Raw genomic sequence first — 20,865 nt, forward strand, 5'->3', positions numbered from 1 at the left:
TGGTTTCACACTGAAAAGTCTATAAGTAAAAAGTATTATATTAAAGAAAACTGAAGTCAGAACTACGACCCAGTTTTAAAAGGTAACAACATAATGTCCCACTGGAGGTTGGCAGCTATACAAACAACTGAGTCATCAATGATTGGTTATGTTGAAATGATTAAACAGGCATACAGAAATTATACCTTGCCCTTGTTTATTGGTAAAATTACATTTTTGTTTTTGTTTCTTTACCCATTACCCACCCTTTCCCATTATCCCCCCACCAACTTCACAGCAGTGGCTGCTGTGCAGGTACTGTTGTGCTAGTTGTTGATGCCATAACAGGATGACAGTACAGTTGAAAGCAACCCCTCCCTTGATATGAAGAGTAAAAACAAAGACAGAGAAAAGAAAAGAAAAGGGAATAAATCTGACGATAACATCTCAATACACAAGATGATGAGACAGAACCAGTGCATTTAATTCCATCGATTTCAGAAGAAAAAAAATTAACACGTAAAAAAATCCATCACAAAATAATTAAAGTTGACAAAACATCATGTAGAGATTGGGACAATATTGTTTTGACAATAACTACTGATTGATTATAACACTTGAAAAGTCTGATACAAATACAGCAATGTTGTCAACACACAGTTGTGGTTTTGGTCAAGAAAACAAATCTTGCTTTATGTATTTGTCATTGTACACTCATGATTAAAAAACATTACATTAATGCTAACATTACTTATGGGGGACAATGTCAATAAAGTACTATTTACTGTTTATGGTTTGATAACAAAGACGGATGATTGTAAAACCATAAAGGCTTTCAAATCAAACTGAACAGCCTGTGTCATAAGAAGTGGAAGTAATCATAATAATAGTGATAACAATAACAATGTAATAATTACATCTACACATCTTTATCAAGAAGGAATTATCTGTCCATTCCTGTTCTCCACCTTCTCTCTTCGTCTTTTCCAGGAAGATGACCAGGAACAAGACAGAAAAGTGAAGGGCTGCTGCATGCACCTGGAGGTCTGAGCAGTGTCATAAGACCATGATGGAAACACGTAAGAACTTTATGGAGCATGGGGAAGCAGAAGAGAAAGGACAGGGCCAATGAGCCGGTTTATATTCATTCCTGTTGCTTTCTTTTTTATCTTCTACACAAATACAGAAACAAAAAGTGAGCAAGATGGCGCTATGATGTGTCATTTGTGTCAATGACGTTTTTTTTTCCTTCTTCCATGATTGGGATGTTTTGTTTTTTTCCCCTTATAGGTGACGTCAAGTATCCATCATCAATCGAGAGGTCATGGATTGGCAAGTCCTGGGGTTAAAACATGATTCTGCAAATGGGCCTGTGGGTTGTTTTCTTGGTTCAACCGTCAGAGGGGTCTGGCAGGTTACTGGCCAGTGGACTCGTTTGCCAAACAGTTAATTGGTGCCGTGTTGCTCATTGGGTGGTTGGTCCTACCGTGGAGTGGTTCGACCATTGGGACATTGTTTGACAGTTGGCTAATCTCTGGTCTGGTTGATCGAAGCTGTTGATTGGTTGTGTTGGTTAGTTCCCGCCCCCACAGCACTGGCCACTCCTGCCCTGTGGTGCAGCTTCCTGCAGGTCCACGCCGCCTTGGGCCCGCCCGCCGGCCCCCGCTGCACCCTGAGGCTCGTTCTTAGGGAGCTTCTTGGCTGTTTGGAATACAATCAATTAGGACTTGCATAAAGGCAACATGGCAAAGCACCAAATGACTATTGTCAATTTAGATGCGCCGGTGAAGATGGCCGCATTGTCTTTGTGCTCCTCTCCAACTTTGCCCATTTTCGTATTTTGTACATATTTCTTTTACTTTTGCCGTTTTACTTTTAACATGGTTCGCAACATGCTAGCCGACCGCACCTACTCTGCCATACAATATAGCAGAGAGGAACTTTTCCAATTGCGAAACTTCGTGGACAATATTAACCCTCCGACAGACAATGGAGATTCACCATGGCTACCTGTTGCTGTTCTACCTGAGAGACGCAAGAAGAAGACAAAGCGAGGATGCCGGGCCGGGTTGCTGGTCAGACTGAGAAAACGTGAGAATCGGCCCCCTCTTCCGAGTATTCTTCTGGCTAATGTTCAATCCATTGAAAATAAGCTAGATGAACTCAGAAGCCGGATTGCTTTTCAACGGGACATTAAGAACTGTAACGTGTTAATTCTCACTGAGACTTGGCTCAACCCCGCTATCCCGGACTCCGCTATTGTCCCTGACGGATTCTCTATTTTTCGTCAGGACCGGACTGCAAACTCGGGGAAAAGTAAGGGAGGCGGTGTGTGTGTAATGACTAACAACAACTGGTGCTCAGATGTGAAGATTATTTCATCGGACTGTTCCGCACAGCTAGAGCACCTCATGATCTCATGTCGGGCCTTCCATCTGCCGAGGGAATTCACATCTGTTGTGATAACAGCAGTGTATATCCCGCCGCAGCCACTCGCCGACAACAACACGGCACTCGATCAGCTGTTTGGGTTTATTGATAAAACCGAGACTTCACGGCCAGATGCGGCGTTCGTTGTGGCCGGAGATTTCAACACCGCCAACATGAAGAAGGTTTTGCCAAAATATTACCAACACATCAACTTCCCGACGCGCGGGGGAAACATACTGGACCATGTTTATTCCCCTTTCCGGAATGGATATAAGGCTCTCCCTCGCCCTCCCTTCGGCAAATCAGACCATATTTCACTACTGTTGTTGCCTGCTTACAAGCAGAAACTTAAAAGGGACAGACCGATAACAAGGACAGTACAACGATGGAGCGAGGAGTCAGATTCAGCACTGCAGGATTGCTTTGCATCTACGGATTGGAGTGTGTTTGAGGACAATAACATCAACACACACACGGACACTGTCATCTGCTACATTGGGAAATGCATCGATGACGTGGTACCGAAGGTTTCTGTACGGACATTCCCAAATCAAAAGCCCTGGGTAAACGGTGAGGTGCGCGGCAAACTGAAAGCGCGCACTCTCGCGCACACAGCGGGAGATTTGGAGGAGTACAGGAAGTCTAGGTATGATCTCCGGAGAGCAATAAAAAATGCAAAGAGACAGTACAAAAAGAAGGTGGAATCTGACTTCAAAGGCTGTAACACTAGGAATATGTGGGCGGGACTAAGGACAATGACTGACTACAAAGGAGCAGCGGGGGGTGCTGCGGGAGTGTCTGCGTGCGCATCTCTCCCAGATGAGCTAAACAGTTTTTTTGCACGCTTTGAGAGCAGCCAGGCTGTGGAGGTACAGAGGGACCAGGAGCTACACTGCCCTTTTGTTTTAAATAGGGCAGATGTGTGTAAATCCTTTAAAAGGGTTAACCCACACAAGGCTCCTGGACCTGATGGCATCCCTGGCCGTGTTCTCAGGGTGTGTGCAGTTCAGCTGGCAGAGGTGTTCACAGACATCTTCAACAGGTCCCTGCTGCAGTCTGTAGTCCCCACATGTCTTAAACACTCCACCATCATTCCTGTCCCCAAAAAGACAATCATCACCTGCCCCAACGACTACCGCCCAGTAGCACTCACCTCCATCATAATGAAGTGCTTTGAGCGGTTAGTCAAATTATTCATCACCTCCTCCCTCCCTGAATCTCTGGACCCCCTGCAGTTTGCCTACAGAGCAAACAGGTCCACAGACGACGCCATAGCCCTCACCCTCCACACTGCCCTCTCACACCTGGACCCGAAGAACAGGAACACATATGTGAGAATGCTGTTCATTGACTACAGTTCAGCATTCAACACCATTGTGCCCTCCAAGCTGGCCATCAAGCTCAGAGACCTCGGGCTCAACAGCGCCCTCTGCGACTGGATCCTGAACTTCCTGACGGGCAGACCCCAGGCAGTGCGGGTGGGAAACATCACATCCTCCACCCTGATTCTTAACACCGGTGCCCCTCAAGGCTGCGTGCTCAGCCCTCTCCTCTACTCCCTGTTCACCCACGACTGCGTGGCCACACACAGCTCCAACACCATCGTGAAGTTTGCTGATGACACGACCGTCATCGGCCAGATCACAGACGATGACGAGACGGCATACAGAGAGGAGGTCGAAAACCTGACATCTTGGTGCCAGGAGAACAACCTCCATCTCAACATCAGCAAAACAAAGGAGCTGATTGTGGATTACAGGAAGCAGCAGGGAGAGGGACACGCCCCCATCGCCATCAATGGGACTACGGTGGAGAGAGTCAAAAGCTTCAGGTTCCTTGGGGTCCACATCACTGAGGACCTGACATGGTCTCTTCACACCACCACCATCACCAAGAAAGCTCGACAGCGGCTCTTCTTCCTCCGCAGGCTGAGGAGGTTCAAAATGGATTCCAGGATACTCTGCAACTTCTACAGGTGCACGATAGAGAGTATCCTCACTGGCAGCATGACGGCCTGGTACGGCAGCTGCACCGACCTCGATCGTAAGGCTTTACAGAGGGTGGTGAAAACTGCACAGCACATCACCAGGACGGAGCTGCCATCCATGGAGGACCTTTACTCCCAGCGGCTCAGGAAGAAATCACTACGGATTATCAAAGACCCCCATCACCCCAGCCACAAACTGTTCTTTCTGTTGCCGTCTGGCAGACGTTACCGCAGCATCCGGGCAAGGACAAGAAGATTCGGAGACAGTTTCTTCCCGCGGGCAGTGAGACTGTTAAACAATTGAACTGTTGAAACAACATCAAACATTCAACTGCTACTCAGTAGTATGTATCTAATACCTAATATATATATATCATTCCAATAACTTGTATATAGACTCATACTGCACTATTCCACATCATAACTTTATTTCATTTTTATAACTATTATTATTTTTGTATTGCTCTTGCTCTTATTGTTATTATGTTATGTTATTATGTTGCATTGTTGGAGAAGCCTGTGACATAAGATTTTCAACTGCATAATTACTCTGTAGCTATGTCAGATTGACAATAAAGAACCTTGAACCTTGAACCTTGAGATTATTCTTCCAATTATTTTCCTGATAGCTTTCTCGTTAAAACATCAGAAATGACTGAAACAATTTTCTAGAGATGACGTCATTCAATATTTTATTCCCCGTTTTATTAGTCCCTCAGTTCAAATCAAAATGTATTATATTCACTGTATTGTAAAGCAAATTCCCATGTTTGAACCATTCAATGTTGGAATGAGGAAACAACCTGATTTTAACCTCAATATTAATTTCATGTTTAGAGTAATCTTGTTTTTTAGTTGGTAGAATAAGAATATCTGCACAGATATAGGAGATACTCCTCTCAATAATCTTTGTAGGTTAAACGGTAACTGATTATCAATAGAACGAATGTTCAACTATATGTATGATCATAATCAATGTTGCCTTGTTAGTTCTGAGGAGCACTTACCTATAGCCATAAAAATCTCATTGACATTCATAGCAGTCTTGGCGGAAGTTTCCATGAAGAGCAAACTGTTGTCATCTGCATATGCTTGTGCTTCCTAAAATATAAATGGAACACGGACAAATATACAGCATTTATTTATTAATTTAAGCATTTAATGAATGTATTGTTAACTTTATTATCAGACAGTAAAATCCTTCTTTACCTGGAAATCTATGGCTCTCTTGTTGGCCAGGTCGGCTTTGTTTCCTGCCAGTGCGATAACAATGTTCGGGCTGGCTTGTCGCTGGAGCTCCTTCACCTGGTTCTTTGCACGTGTGAATGTATCCTTTAAAAAAACAAAAAAACAATTAGACATTGTTCCTTTAAAATGTAAATCCCTGATGTTTTTAAAAGTCACATTTGACTGTAAGAGTTAAAAGGGCGAAGGTCTGTAGCCGTCTTTAGTCGAGGAATTCTCTTGCACTATTTTATCTGTTTTATTAGTTTTATGTCCTATATATATTCATTTTGCACTGCTGGAGGAGCCTGTGACGTTTTTCATTGCCATATCTACACTGTAGCTAAAGAAACTTGAATCTTGAATCATCAACCCAAACTGGAAGACGAGGGTCGACAAACAAAAGACACTTTAAAAACAACTTACTGTGTTGGTGATGTCGTAGACCACGATGGCGGCCTGGGCTCCCCTGTAGTACAAGGGCACCCAGCTTTGATATCGCTCGTGTCCGGCAGTGTCCCAGATCTCAAACTTCACTGTTGTGTCATCCAAACATACCGTCTGTGTGAGGAAGGCAGCTGGAAAGAAAGTCATAAAGAATATAAGAGCAGAAAATCACAGAAAAGTCATCCGCAAGTTCAAATCCAAACTTTTGGATGCAGTGATTGAGACTAAGATGAATCAATAAGGATTGATCACTCACTGGAGTGATACATTTAAAAAAAGAAAAAGGAATCATAACTTTTCCCTCACTTCCGCTTTCAAGTGTTATTACTGTTGGTCTCTTTCCAACTTAAAGAATGTTTTTCATGACTCTCCCCCTGCACCTTCTTTTCCTCCATTAAAGAGGACTTTTTGCATGTGAGAGTTTCCACAATATATTTTACTTTTGTTGTTCAGCTACCTTGGGATAGCTACTGTAAGTTACTTTGTTTTGTTGGAAGCTATTTTGTTGAGTTGACTCTTAGCGGAATAGTCTCTGGTAGGCAGTGATGCAATGTTTCTATCAGTTACAAATGGGCATGAATGTCCTGACTAACTAACCCCCTGAGAATTACCAAAAAGTAGGAAACATGCCATAAAGGTCAGAAAAACTGTCACGGAAATACAAAAAAAAGAGAAAATGTATAATGTGTAGTAAACACATACTGTATCACACAACAAGCTGGTACAACTGTATACACCTCGCTGAGTCAGGAGCCTGTCACATGACAGAGGAAACCTGAGCACTAACTTGTACATACTTTAAAGGTCCCATGTCATGGCCATTTCTACTGATCATATTTCCATTGTTGAGGTATACTAGAATAGATTTATATTGTGCAATTTTCCAAACTCACATTGGTTTCTCATACAGCATCTCTGTAAAGTATGTGTATTCACCAGGTATTCACTCTCTGTCCTAAACGGCTTGTTGGAGCTCCTGCCCCCCCCCCTCCCTGTGAGCCCAGTGTGCTCTGATTGGTCGGGACGTTGAGAGGCTCGTTGCTGCGATCTGCTGCGAGGAGCGGACAGGTTTCCGGGTCGGCGATACAGCGAGAACAAGCAAAACTCATCCTGAGCACACACAAACACTCACAGCCGAAGTAAAAACAATAAGTGTGGCTTGATATTGAGTAAGAAATAGGTTTATAACGCTGTGAGAATGGGTCTGCGGAGAGCATTTCTCCGCGATCCCAACTCAGTAGCCCGAAAAACGTTTACCCATTTAAACAGTCGTGGTAGATACCTTGTTTGTTTTAAACATCATAAATACACAAACAACAATGAATACTTACAGGTTGTGTACCCAAATCTCCCGCTGGTCCAAACAAAGTAGGAACAGCATCGTTCTTCAGTGCCCTACGCTGTACATATCCGGCATGAATCGCTGAAAGGTTTGGGAAGCTTTGTTTCGTGAAAGGCTGGCAGAGGGTGTGGCCTCTGGGTATCCCCACGTCACAGTACCCAGGAAGTAAATGAGAAATCTCCAACGAGGCGTTCTGGGGCAGCATAGACAGGTCTTTTCTGTGTTAGAGTTTTACTCCCTACAGGGTGTACTTAGAGGGGTTTTGACTCTGCAGACCGTTTACATGCATAAAAACCTTCATAACACACAAGGGGACGGGTAATAACCGGAAAAGCATGACATGGGACCTTTAAAGCTTTGTAATCTTTGACCATGCATTCAGCTGACCACAGGATTCAGTATAAAACATGCTGACTCGTTGTAAGTCTTTGGTGTGTGTATAGCACTGAGCATCCTGTCCCCACATCCTACAGCCATATTACTCATAGGATGAAGGAAACATGGAAAATAAAAGTTGTTTTTAACGTAACATTAAAAAGAGTTGACACCAAAAGAAGTTATGTTTCTATATGACATATAACTGACCTTTCAGCATTACACAAGATAGTGAATGCCACATGTTCCCAGATAACGTTTACGATTTATACACCGAAAATTAGTCCATTCATCAAATGTTTTAAGAAGAAACAAGTTCCTGCTCGTCCACTTGCTGCTTTTCTCTGTTTTACAACAACACAAAGCTTTAGACTGTTGTTCCTACAACAAGCAAACTGAAGACGTCATATTGGGCTCTGTAATCAGCCAATTGAACAATAATGAAATTATGTTTCTTGCAGCCTTATCTACTAGGTATTCAATATCCAAGCAATTTCTTGATTTGACAGCTCGGATCAATAAATGTATCACGTTTATCAGTGTTTTAAAGGTTGTGTGCAGACCCGTTAGAGTGTTAAGGCCAGTGGGAAAGAATCAAAGCTGGCGTTATTGTTCAATAATAGCCTTTCAGCATATTGTACTTCTAGGGGTGTAAACGAAAACTTCTGCAGATCTTCTTTGTTTGGTTTTCAGTCTGTTGAAAGTCTAGCCTGTGACTGAAGACTTTGGCCAATCACAGGTCATTTCGGGAAGAAAACGCTCTAAGTGGGTTTTCTACAAAAGCAGCCTCAGCAGGAGTTTCTGATGGTGAAAGCATGAATCAAGCACAGAGAAGATACAATGCATGCATTAGCAACAACTGTCCACACAGCAAAGCATGTGAAAAAAGAGAAAGTCTTAACAAATAAAGTCTGACAATATCGGCTAAGCATTTCAGAAATTGAGAGAAAATGTTGTTTTTGCCCAATGATGCCAACAATAAAGTACCTTCCCTAGCTTTAATGAAATAATGAAGCCCAGCTTCAGAAGTCAGCCGCTCCAGTGGAAACCTGTCCCTGTGGTTTTTCCAGCTGGAGGATTTGCACTGAACAGCCAAGTTAAAAGTGTACCTATGTAGCCCTCAAGCTGTCCCAGTAATTTAACTCCCTAACTTTGCAAAATGTCAAAGCTACCGACACATTATAGTTGTCTTGTTTGAAACCTAAACACAAGTGTTTCACCAGCTCCCCTGTGCTACAGGAGTTCCAGGAAACCCCCATTGTTTTCTCAATTCCTTCCTGTTTCAAGTAACCTCACTCCTCTGCTACCTAGGAACTGGTGTTTCCAGAAGACAATCTAAAGAGTTGTTCTGTCCAGTTCAAGCTTCTATTATCTAAACAATATTTAGAAATGTAATACGTCTCTGTTAAATCAATATAAACGTCTGCCATGTGTGAGGAGCTGTGTGGCTCATAAGGAAAGTCAGGTGATCTGTTGCAAATAACTGGTTCTGCCACTCCTGCAGTGTTAATTTTGGCAGCTGTTTTTGATTTAGTCTTAGTCTTTAGACGAAAATGGTTATTAGTTTTAGTCACATTTTAGTCATTCCTATCCTTCGTAGTTTTAGTCTAGTTTTAGTCGACGAAAACTCAAAACTTTTTAGTCAACTTTTAGTCTATGAAAAATTACATTTTAGTCAACTTTTAGTCAACATCTTTTCTCTCTTTAAACTAATTCAGTTAGGCAAATACAGGTATCTGAAATTGGAATCAATGTGACAGCATCAAGTGTTGAAATTCGTAAAGCAACATTTCATTCTCTTAACACTTTACTTGTGTAATATATAGGGATGGGTATCGTTAAGGTTTTTAACAGTACTACTACTCTTATCGAAACTGCTTATCGATCCGGTACTTTAACGGTATTCTTGTAGGTACTTTTTGTTATTTTTTAAAGGGAAAAACTAAACAAATTGTTAAACGAATTAACATTGCTTTATTTACATGTGAAATAAATAAATAAAATATGGATAATTATGTTATTATATTGTACTGTACTTGAGTAAAATGTTGAGTTACTTGTACTTTACATTTAAATGTTTTGCTACTTAGTACTTCTACTCCACTACAGTTCAGAGGTAAATTATGTAATTTTACTCCACTACATTTATTTAATACCTTTAGTTACTTCACAGATGTGGATGAATGATGTGAAATATAAACAAGTCTTAAATCAGACTTTATTTCCACCTGGAGTAAATTCACAAGCTACCCTGCAGTATACAAAGTCATTCAAACTAGCTGCACCTTTACCAGCTTTGAGAACACTTTAATGATCAATAATTATAAAATATATCATATATATTATTCTGGAATGGACCAATCTGCACAATGACTACTTTTACTGTCGCTACTTTTATACTTTTACTTGAGGAACATTTTGAATGCAGGACCTTTTTCTGTAACAGAGTATTCATACACTATGGTATTTTTACTTAACTACAAGATCTGAGTACTTCTCCCACCTCTGCGCACCTGATGTGATAACGTTACTCGTAATTGGCGCAACAGAGCTACGAGTTAAGGAAGTCGAAAATGGTGCATTTCTCCAATTGAATATGACGCCTTTTGGCCGGCTGTTTGGACAGACTACTCTACTCGTGTCAACGCGCTTACGCCATAACACTAATGGCAAACAAGCTTTTTCCACATCGAGCCTTGTATATGGGCATAGATATGTCTCATAATTATTTGTGTGAACAGAAAAATAATTTGTGTGTAAATATGTGATTTGTAAATGTAAAACACCATCCACAAATGCATTTAAAAGATTTGCAAACTCACAAATAAATGTGCAAATGTAAAACGGATCTGCAAATGCGCAAAATATTTTTACAAATAAAAAAAAGATCTTTGAATATCTCTTTAACATTTACAACTTTAGATCAGGCATTTGTGAATCCATTTTGTATTTGTCAACCAAAAATGCGCTTGTGGATCTCACGTTTCTGCTTGTGGATCTCAAATCTCTGCTTCTGGATCTCAAATCTCTGCTTGTGGATCGTCTTTTTACACACACGGAGTTTTGAGACAACCTTTCCGCCGGTCTCGGCTAAAATCTACTCGTGTCACTCGGTTAATTTCGGAAGCCACGTGATGGCCTGCTGATGACGACATTTCCGCATGGTTTTCAAAGTAAGAGCATGATGGTTTGTTTAAAGCGCTGTTTTTTTAATGAACAGCGGAACGTTAGATGCCATGGCCATGGGAAGTAGGGGTGCTGAGGGTGCTGCAGCACCCACTGACGGAGGACAGGGAATCTGCACGTCCACAAGATTAATGGAAATATAATACAAATATAATACAAAAAAATACAAAAAATACAATACAAAAAAAACTAATTTTCGGCATTGATGTAACAACATTCATAATTAAGTAAAGATAACACCCTTTTCACCCCGGTTACATTTTCCATTTCCCCTGAGAGGCTCAGTGAGGTAAAGGACTGTTTAAATAGTTCACTTTAGTCTAAGTTATCTCAGTGGGTCTCAAACGGTTTGGTCACAATTTATGTAAACAAATATTTCCAAGGCACTCCTTTATAATTATTAGGATAAATAAAAACAGGTTTGAAATCATTCCAATGTATACTATAGACAGTAAACCAAAAATATCCTTTAAAACTGGAGAGATTAAAAAATATGCATAAATAAATAACTGTTAACTACGTAAAATAAGATATAAATGAACAACAAAAATAAAGTACGTTACATTTATTTGTTATTGGCTATGGTAGGTTATTGGTTATGTTCACATACTTATTTGATTATTAAAATGTAAACCGATCTTCTTCATATGGGTGTTTTAGAGTTGTACCCCCTAGATCCAGTCTCTTGTAATTATGCTCAAAGTGCTCCAGATTGAAGCATTTTACTTTAAAATGTTAAAAACAATCTTCCCGGGGGGGCATACCCCCGGACCCCCTTAGAGGATGTGACGTGTTAAAACATGTTAATACAATACTAAATACATTTTAAGCCTTTTTATATAAGCTGTCCAACATGTCAATAATGCGGCTTTCACACCAGTGCTTTTCCCATTCTAGCTCCGAGCTAGAGCTTTTCTGGTTCAGCTCCGGTTTCCCTTTTCTGCTCCCGCTCTGTTCACACCGCCCAGAGCCCGACTGGTGCTGCCGCTGCTGCGTCATGACGTCACCGTTTACATCGCTGATTTGCTCCCCAACGGCGCTCACAACAACAACAACAACAACAACAACAACGGGGGACTGCGTCGGGTCGATGATCGTGTTGCTTTTAATCATACGAAGCCAGATTAAATTAAATAACGACTTCTCCAACCTTATACTTTTCTCCAGAGTGCCGTGGTTCATTGTTTATTAATGTGTTTCAGCGGCATTTACCGACCGCTGCAGTGCTGGCTGCTCTTCCACGGGAGTTTATTCTCCCGTTAGCTCCGGGTTAGCTCACACGGCTCTAAAGTATTCACTGTCTGACTGTCACACAAGCAGCTGATACATATCCCCAGTTCCCCTTAAAGTGGACCTATCATGGTATATTTAAATGATATATTGTAGGGCCATACCTATATAAGGTATATTTATACGTTTCTGTTTTCAAAATACCAAACAGATCATGCATTTTAGCCATGCCTCATTTTGCTCAATTTGCACTTTTTTTTAGCTCTGCTCTGCAAGGGCAGATTCAGTGAGAACAGCACCATCTACTGGCCTGGCATATGTACTACAGCGTCTCCAGCGCTTTCGAACGGCAATGGTCATGGCTGTCTCCTCCTGATTGGTGGAGTTGGCCCAATAGCCGTAGCGCCACCGTCCTGACGTCAGGACAGTGTTCAAATCTGGATCAGTTTTTATCAGATCCGTTGCAGCCTCTTTTTTAGAGATTTGGGTATGGAGGAAAATAGAGAGGGTTGTGTTTTCTGACACTTGGTGAGTTCCCTGGATCACCGGGGACACATATTCATGTATAAAAGACGTACAAAAGTGCATTTTGCATGATAGGTCCCCTTTAAGTTGCAGCCCATGTATTGATTCCATCCGATAGCTGCTATAATACAAAACAAAACGTCTCTCCACAATGATCAATAACAGCGAACGGATGGTCAAAGTAAGGTACAAATAAACAGAATCACACGAAGCCTGGTTAGTGTTGCCTGACTTTATAAAGTGTTTTTTTATTTATAAGTGTGTTGTTGCCTTCTAGTCACTTTGCTCAGCGCTACTTCTTGTAGGCAGGCATGACGAGACTCTTCAGTCGACCCATGTTCAGGGGAGGTGGGTTTAGTTTCCTGCACGCCTCGACGGGGGGGGGGGGGGATGCCAGCTAAAATCTTGCCTAGGGCAGCAAATTGGTCAGAACCGGCCCTGGTGTCATCCCCACAGCACCCCCCATTTGAAACATGTTCCCACGGCTATGTTAGATGCATTCTTTATCACTGTTACGCCCAGATCTAGGGGAAACTAGGCGCAGCATAAAATTGCCCTCTCCCAACTCTTCCCACTCCCAAGAACATGGACACCGAGACAGAGAATGCCGTTTGGTCATTTTAATTACCAAAGTTTTTAACAAAGAAACGCAACAACCCACAAAACAAACAAATCTCTGAACACATAAATATTGCCTAACAAATAAGAAAAATAAACGTACAGGCTTCTTACCTACTCTGACGTATAAACAGGAGAAAACGAGAATCAACCAAAAGAAAAGGGTTTCACACTTTTGCATAAATTAAAGCGTGTCCAACAAGGACAGGTTAAAGTAGTTTCTTTTCTGAGGTTTTCAAGACAAGCAAGAGGACCAGTATACGGTATAAGTAGGACACAACAGGACAGATACAGGAGGAGGGAACAATATCTACACACAAATGACATAACGACCCAGGGTCGTAACAATCACCATCATCATCATGTTACAGTGATACAGTTAGTTTGTGTTAGTTTATTGGTTCAACTTTCTTCATTGTTTTTTTTGTATTCAGTCAAGCGGGTCAAAGTTACAAAGCACTTCACATCTTGCTTTTCTACAGATTACCTTACCACTGCACTGGTAAGGTAAAACTAGGCCGGTTAATAACGTATTTAGGTCAGCCTTAGTAAGGCTACATTAAATGCATATATTCCTGTCTATTGCTTTCATTTGTATTTAATGTTATTGTTTCCACACATTTCACAATTTGGGATGAATGAGGTATCTATCTATCTATCTATCTATCTATATATCCATCTATCCATCCATCTATATATCCATATATCCATCCATCCATCTGTCTGTCTGTCTGTCTGTCTGTCTGTCTATCTGTCTGTCTGTCTGTCTGTCTGTCTGTCTACAGATAGATAGATAGATAGATAGATAGATAGATAGATAGATAGATAGATAGATAGATAGATAGATAGATAGATAGATAGATAGATAGATAGATAGATAGATAGATAGATAGATAGATAGATAGACACCCATGAAACAGAACTGTAAACAGATGTACTTTTTCTTTATGGATATTTTACAAATCACTCCCCTTTTTAAACTGTATTCTTGTTTTACTGTCATATAGTATTTCATACCTGTTTTTCATTTATTCTCTTATTGTTTTATAGCCTAACTATAATGATCATATGAAGTGTGCCTCGGAAATACTTGTTTACATAAATGGTGATCAAACTGTTTTGAGACCCACTGAGATAACTTAGACTAAAGTTAACTATCTAAACACTGAGAGTCCTTTACCTCACTGAGCTGACGTTATCTGACAGGAGAGGACTTTCCTTTCACTTAGTTGTAGAAACAGCTTCTAATGGCGCGTTTCCACTACAGCGCGCAGCCCGGTTTAAGAGGGCTGTGACGTCAGCGGCCCGTTTGTGGTTGCGTTTCCACTTGGCCTAGTACCGGCCGGCTGGTCCTAATTCTCAGTTTTTCTGGCCTCATAAAATCGTGGGGCCAGGGCCAAAGACAACCGGGCTGTGTTTGTGACGTCAACGCTCTCGGCTGCTGATTGGTCGGAGAGAATCGTCACAATCTGCGCGCGAGATAATCCATTTTTACAAACAGCATTTTTGTTAACGGAGGAGCTACAACAATGGCAAAGAAAAGCACACCATGGTCGGTCGAGGAAGTGACGACGTCCATTATATTGCAGATGATAAGGTCCAGCGGGTGCTCGACGGGACAACTCGCAATATCAAAGTCTTTCAGGAGGTCTCTACACAGACACTGGACTCTCCAACGGCGTTACTGGAGTCTGCATGGTACGTTTTTGCTAACGCTGTGTTATTTGCTTGAAAGCTTTGTGTCCCTGCTTTGTGTCCCTGCTTTGTGTCCCTATCTGTTTTAAAGCTCACTTCTAACAAATAAGTCTATTTTATCCTTACATTTATGTTCGACAACCCCGATGGAGCCCCGAAGGCTAGCTAGGCAGATAGCATTAGCGAGAGCTATTGTTTGCTAACACCATATGTGCCATTGTTTACGTTCAGTTTGTCTTTTCTATAGTTGTTGTTGCTATTTATAGTATTGTGCTGCAGTAGTTTGTGGAATTTACAAGTCATGTTTCTGTTCTAGATGATTACATTGGGACTAGCGAGGAGGAACAGTTCCGAACAACGTCCTCTGCATCAACAGCACAAACCGAGGAGGAGACGATCTGGCCCTGCAGGAACGGCAACTGGCCCAGCAGAATCAATGCCATGTCTTATCTTATTGCTTGTTGATAAATAATTGCACCCACCAGCGATCGCACAGAAAGATGGCATCATCTAGGCGTCCCTCTGCAGTCAGAAATATCATAAACACCATCGTCCACAAAGCACTGTACAGGGGTTTATGGATTTAAGAGAATACTTATCACAGTGAAACCTTTATCATCTGTTGCAATTAAAGCAAATAAGAGAATAAATACTTGGTTAAATAATACATTTTAACTCTTTAGCAGGACAACTCTGCATACTGTTTGAAATTGAGTTTGCTAGCTTGAGGTCCTCCTCTAAAACATAACATTACATAATGGTATTAAGAATACATGATAAATACATGTAGAAAAATTACTCAATTGTAATACCCTCGTTGTGCTAGACTCAAACACATTGCTTATATATTTCAAAGAGAAGAGAACAAAAGAAAACACCTATACAAAGAGAGCGGTGCACAGCGCTTAATATTTACTTGCACTATATTTCTGTTGATCTGGGTTATTGTGTTGCACTGTTGGAGGAGCCTGTGACCTAAGATGTTCATTGTCATAACTACACTAGCTATGTTCGTATGACAAAATAAAAAACCTTGAACCTTGAGGCTGTGTCTTTCAGACAAACCATCATAATCATATTATTTTATGCTGTGGATACTTTAGCCTCCATCCATGTTAACAATTTTTTACACTTGCATTTATGAATATAGTTCTGTTGTGTTTTACACTTTTGTATTTATGTTTATAGTTTGCTTTGATATTTGCTTAATTTATTAGATTATTATTATGGGGGCAGTACTGGTGCTTGAAATTCAAATATTTACTAAATAGTCAATTCTGATAACATTTTTTTGGTTTAAATAATTTGACAAACACATGTATGTGAAAAAGAAAAGATGTATTTATGTTCAATACAATACAATGAATATTTAGGTATTACACGTAGGTTTTCCTCCGGCATCCTGAAGTTCTCCACCCACTGAGTGTGTGAAAGATGGAACAATCACATTCCACCACTCGGTAGCTCGGTCGGTAACTTCTGAAATACACAAACAAAAGCATACATATTTTAATACGTAAAAGTGGTAGCTACAATTAATTAAATACTTGAAATACTTTGGTCGTATAGGGAGAGTGAGCCTAAACACATTGCTAGTTAGCGAACGTTAGCTTACCAAGTAGCATTGTAGTTAGTAGTGATTCGAGTCGTCCTGTAGTCTCTGCGGCGTAGGAGGACTGCCCGAACTCTCGCGTCAGCTTCTTCTATACCTCGTCTTGCTATACGTCGCCTCTTTCGAAACAACTCTTGTCTATTTCTTGTGATAATAAACCACACAGCAAAAAACAAGCAAACGATCGCTTTCACATCTCCATTGTTGTGTCGCATTGAAGATGACGTCACGGCAGTTTTAAGCAGCGTCGCTCCGCCTACACTGTTACTATAGATACTGACCCGGTTCCTAAACTGTAATGGAAACGCGCCACAAAGTGAGCTGGTCCTAACGAGGCCGGGCGCGGCCAAAGGAGGCCGAGCGGGGCCGAGCGAGGCTGTGTAGTGGAAACGCGGCATAATATCGGTTAGCGCAGCAACAACAATCTTGCTCTCTCTCTCTCTCTCGCTCGCTCACTCGTGCCACACAGACACACACGGAGCCGAGCTTGAATGAAACACCCAGAAGTAGGCTACTTGTACTGTACTGTAGCAGCATATCATTTTCGAATCAATCATTTTTCAAATTACGAAGTTCACATATATTATATTATACGGACGGACAGACGGACAGACGGACATATAGATAGATACTTCATTCATCCCAAATTGTGAAATGTGTGGAAACAAGTATAAACATAATAACATGAAATACAAATGAAAGCAATAGACAGGAATATATGCATATACAGTAGAAAGGACACAATGAATATTATAACATTTGATGTAGCCTTACTATGAAGGCTAACCTAAATACGGTGCTTTTTTACAGATGACCTTATCTGTACTGGTAAGGTAAAACTAGGCCGATTAATAAGATGTGAAGTGCTTTGTAACTTTGACCCGCTTGACTGAATACACAAAAAACAATGAAGAAAGAGTTTCCTCTGGGCTGCTTCGCTGCCAGCTGCTCCGGGACCCGAAAGTGGCAGAGCCTGTACTTCAACATCAATGCATAAGAATGTACTCGATATATGCTGTATTGAACCAATAAACTAACACAAACTAACTGTATCACTATAACATGATGATGATGGTGATGAAGAATGCATCTAACGTTCCGCTGTTCATTATAATACAAAAACAGAGTATTAAACAAACCATCATGCTCTTACTTTGAAATCATGCGGAAATGTTGTCATCAGCAGGCCATCACGTGGTTTCCGAAAACAACCGAGTGACACGAGTAGATTTTTTGCCGAGACCGGCGGAAAGTATGTCTCAAAATTCCGTGTGTGTAATGCCGCGTTTCCACTACACGGCCTCGCTCGGCCCCGCTCGGTATGGCTGGGCCTCGTTAGGACTGGCTCACTTTATGGCGCATTTCCATTACAGTTTAGGAACTGGGGCAGTATCTATAGTAACGCAGTGTAGGCGGAGCCGTGACGTGATCTTCAGAGGACCCCAGAAAAACAACACAGCCGTTAGCTGTTAGCACTCAGAGCTCACAGCTCCTCATATATGTCCAGAAACTAGACAAAAGTTAAACAAGTACAAACCACAGACTGCCTGTGTCATGGTGAATACAGTCGCTGCTTTATTTATGTCTGTATAGGCCGTTGTTGTGAGTGTGGACGGTCGGGGCATATACTGCGTTAGCTTAGCCAATCTCCATTTAGAAAACAAGCATTTTAAAAGGTTTTTCCCCTGCCGTCTGTCTGCAGACTTGACAAAGCATTAATTCATGGTTTTTACTAACCGGTATCAGTATGTTGTTACTTCGGCATCATTTTGAAACGTGTATTACAATTAAATCACGGTCAAATATGTCCATCTTGTTGTAGTTGTTGCCCCCTTGCCAGCGACGCTCTCTCTAGTTTAGCATACTCAGCCCGACTCAGCCTCGTTGTCTCTGGCCCTGGCCCCACGATTTTATGAGGCCAGAAAAACTGTGAATTAGGACCCGCCGGCCGGTACTAGGCCAAGTGGAAACGCAACCAAAGACGGGCCGCTGACGTCACAGCCCTCTTAAACCGGGCTGCGGGCTGTAGTGGAAACGCGCCATTAAAAGACGATCCACAAGCAGAGATTTGAGATCCACAAGCAGAGATTTGAGATCCGCAAGCGCATTTTTGGTTGACAAATACAAAATGGATTCACAAATGCCTGATCGAAAGTTGTCAATGTTAAAGAGATATTCACAGATCTTTTTTTTATTTGTGAAAATATTTAGCGTATTTGCAGATCCGTTTTACATTTGCAAATTTATTTGTGAGTTTGCAAATCTTTTAAATGCATTTGTGGATGGTGTTTTACATTTACAAATCACATATTTACACACAAATTATTTTTCTGTTCACACAAATAATTATGAGACATATCTATGCCCATACTTGTAGAGTGTCTGATACTCTCTGAACGCTCCGTCCCCGGCAGATCTCTGTGTCCGCTGCAGCGTGTCTGTTAGGCCCCGCCCCCCGCACACAGAGAGACAAGGGAGATCGCTCTTCTGGAGTGAAGAGAGCGGAAATAATGATATTGCAAGTTAGAAACGTAAGATGCATTTTGACAGACAAGGTGGACACTTGGGGGAAAATATGCTGCATTTTGAATGTCCGATAGTCCACCATTAACACCTTAGTCCCGTCTCGTCTCGTCAACGAAAACTAAATATACATTTCGTCATAGTTTTCGTTATCAAGAATCTATTTTTAGCTCGTCATCGTCTCGTCTTAGTCATGTAGAAAAGGTCGTTGACGAACATTTTTCGTCATAGTTTTCGTTGACGAAATTAACACTGCACTCCTGAAGCGCTCTGACAACAGAACACATGGAGCAGCTGCTCTGAGATGCAGGGACGTGCACAGACATTTTGGGGGACAGGTGCTCAAGTGAGAAAAAGGGCACTTCCCATAATCATTTATAATAAAAAAAAAAGTGAAACAAAAAGTTAAATATAGTTGCATATCTCTGACTTACTGACCAATTTATTTTAATACCCTCACACTCACGCAAGTGTTTAATACTCAACAGAATTCTACAAAATAATCAGCTAACACAGAGACAATGGTCTTCTTTAGTATTCACGAAGCACAAGAGCAGACAACAAACTAGTACAATTAATAGTTATTAAATGAGCAGCCAACCATCAAAATTATGAAGTTACTGTTTAACCTGTTTCACACCTTCCCCCCGGTACCGGGCGGATAAACGCGTCATTTGCAGGAAACAACGTCTAAGGAATCTTAATATTGAATAAAACTATGAATGTGTTATATCCATGTAACGGGAAGAAACTCAGCTAACTGATCTTTTTAATTATTTTTTTCAAAAAAAACCCACAATGCTAGCACTCAGCCTCTGAATTAGCCTCGATCGAAAAAACGGGACCTACAAAGGCACTTAAACTCACTCATAACTCCCTTATTACTTATCCTAGATGCACAGCCAACCACTCGTTTTTGGTGTCCTGGAGACACTGAATCTACCGGTGCCCACCTCAACACTCAGTGATAAACATTCGCGACGCTATCAACGAAAGCGTACATCATCACATGTGGAGCTAAGAAGCTAAACATGTAAATATGGCTTACCTTGGTCAAAAGTGGTCTTCAATGGCATTAAAACGATAAAAAAACGATGCTGCAGTTAATCCATAGGTTCATCCTATGTGTCTGTGCCTTCTTTGAAATTATTTCTGATAATCCATAAGCAATACAACTGCGTTTTAGTTTCCAAACTCCAGAAGGAGACATTCCTCCAGTTTGGTTTCGTTTTCCACACGCGAAGCGGCCACATTTTTTCTTTACAATGTGTGTGTATGTGAGTCTCCTCCTTCGATTCTATTGGCTCTAACGGTCACAAGGGTATGTCAACCAACCAAATCGAGCAAGGGGGGCCAGAGATAGGTCAAATCCACCCAAATGACCCCAGATGGCCCAGTTTTTGGCTAAATCTCTCTAAAAAGGTCAAATTTCACTTGTTTTGCATCAATCTTGATACAGGGTACTTATTATATGTTGTACTTTGGATTCCTAAAGCTTTTAGTCTACTAACCCATCATCCAAGGGTAGTTTTCACTATCTGTAAAAAATAATTTTTGGACGGACACTATAATTTACAGTTTTTTACTATGTAAAATCTGAATTTTCTTTAAAATAAAAAACATTTATATTGATTCTGACACTTCTACATCCAACTCACAGGTTTATCATTACTTTGAGAAAAAAGATTATTA

The 20,865-nt window shown here is 41.1% G+C and overlaps 1 protein-coding gene across 1 annotated transcript in view; it reads right to left on the reverse strand.

The window, feature by feature from the left end:
- Window positions 1-754: 754 nt before the first annotated feature.
- LOC117469347 (ras-related protein Rab-5C-like) overlaps window positions 755-20,865 on the reverse strand; it is a 41,527-nt gene continuing 21,416 nt past the window's right edge. The window contains exons 2-5 of the mRNA XM_034113779.1: window positions 6,047-6,198; window positions 5,606-5,728; window positions 5,404-5,497; window positions 755-1,680 (exon numbers count right to left, since the gene is read on the reverse strand). Coding sequence (XP_033969670.1) covers window positions 1,553-1,680; window positions 5,404-5,497; window positions 5,606-5,728; window positions 6,047-6,198 — 497 coding nt within the window. The 3' untranslated portion in view covers window positions 755-1,552. The remainder of the gene's footprint in view (window positions 1,681-5,403; window positions 5,498-5,605; window positions 5,729-6,046; window positions 6,199-20,865) is intronic.

Source organism: Trematomus bernacchii, unplaced genomic scaffold (assembly GCF_902827165.1).
Source record: "Trematomus bernacchii unplaced genomic scaffold, fTreBer1.1, whole genome shotgun sequence".
In the NCBI taxonomy this organism is placed as follows: Eukaryota; Metazoa; Chordata; class Actinopteri; order Perciformes; family Nototheniidae; genus Trematomus; species Trematomus bernacchii.